Here is a 1,521-nt window from a genome sequence, read left to right as displayed (position 1 = left end):
ATCTTAATTGCCCGCTGTCGTGACATGTCCAGGGCCATGGAATGCAAGACGCAAAACATCAATGCTGTCCCACGCGGACTGTAGTACAAGTCGCCCTGACCCTTGAAGGTAAACTGACAAAAAGAGGAATACTGTTTGTTTGTCACGTGGGAAACACAGTGGCCTAGCTGCACGTAACCGTCCTGACGCAAAAGGGGTGCCCGTGGTGGAGAGGGACTTAATATGAGTGTTTGTATGAGGTGAGGCTGGCCCAGGCTCTGCTGCTCGATAGGGATTTGTTTCCTTTAATTCTAAACAACACTCCCTCTCTCCACCTACTGCGAGCAGGCTTGCTTCCCGCCCTTTCATTTATCTGTTTGAGCGGCCATTGTCCGAAAAGGGTCGTTGGCTTTGGCCTTGATTCCTCGGGCCCCCTTGTCAATCAATCTATCGGGCAGAGTCACACACCACTGGCCTACACATGTGTTTACTCGTGTTGTCACTGGGGGGTGTTTGAATAGTGAAACCGAGAGAAACAATGGGGTCAAGTTTTCCTCACCTTGACCTGACACTCATGGGAGAAGAGCTATTGTTCTTTTCACTTTCGATTTGTTTCCGACTCTTGACTCCCACCTCTTGCAGATCCATTTAAGAAGTCCACCGCGTCTCCTCTCTCCCATTTTTCTTCCTTTTCGTATCATGGATCGGTTGCACTCAACAACTTGCAACCAGCTTTCAGTCACTCTAGATCTCTCTTATTTCACCAAGCAACCGACCCGTGAGCCCTTCCGCGAGACACATCTTCAGATCATTTCACACAACACTTCTCTTGTCCATTCAAAGCATGGATCACCAAGACCCGTTCAACGTCTTCAACCATTCCTCCCCTCAGAGCGGCCTGACATCCAGTATCTGGAACCCTGCTCCTACTCCCACGAGGTCTGACATGTCCGATGACATTCATCAAGTCTCAACTCGCGACCTCATGGGCCCCAGCACTATCCCAGTCGGCAACTCCCGGGCCCAAGGTGGCAACTTGGTTGGAATGTCATCTTCTCTGGCAGCTGACCTCGGCACTCTCAACATGGGCACTCACCACTGGCCTCGCAATGAAGTACATGTCCAGCCTGGCTCTGGAGCAGAAGGGGTTAGAGTCGTGGTCAACCAGGACATATTGGACAACTCGTATGCCTTCTTCCTCGACCGAGGCAACGGCCAAGTTACTCGCCTGATCCCGGCCGATATGCTCCCTCCTCTGAGAGACATCCGCGCAACCGAGCCGGCGGCTGCAGGTATGGCCATCCTTTGCCAGCCGTCGGGTCGTCCTCCTCGTGGAGAGCCGGCCATCTCCTCTCCTGTCCAACTACAAGTAAGTGGAATCTACTGCACACACGTCCCCGCCATACAAACTGTTCATGCTTGGCAAAGAACCTGCAAAACCTGGCTGGTGATGCTCACTGGGCCACTGGCCGATATGGTCATCCTTTTTCGGATGAGGTCCAGGTAAACACAGTTTCTCTTGCAATGCCTCCGCCTCACCGT

The 1,521-nt window shown here is 52.5% G+C and overlaps 1 protein-coding gene across 1 annotated transcript; it reads left to right on the top strand.

Moving 5' to 3' along the window:
• Window positions 1-823: 823 nt before the first annotated feature.
• Window positions 824-1,521, top strand: E0L32_000001 (uncharacterized protein; the record flags this gene model as incomplete). Its single annotated transcript, XM_031132539.1, has 2 exons — window positions 824-1,348; window positions 1,408-1,482. Coding segments are annotated over 2 exons (600 nt in total), but the record flags the coding sequence as incomplete, so codon positions are not given.

The sequence above is a fragment of the Thyridium curvatum genome, assembly GCF_004353045.1.
Source record: "Thyridium curvatum strain D216 chromosome Unknown NODE_1_length_1224711_cov_81.814160, whole genome shotgun sequence".
Taxonomy (NCBI): Eukaryota; Fungi; Ascomycota; class Sordariomycetes; order Thyridiales; family Thyridiaceae; genus Thyridium; species Thyridium curvatum.
Note: the sequence above shows the minus strand (reverse complement) of the source record. Positions and strands in the feature narration are given on the sequence as shown.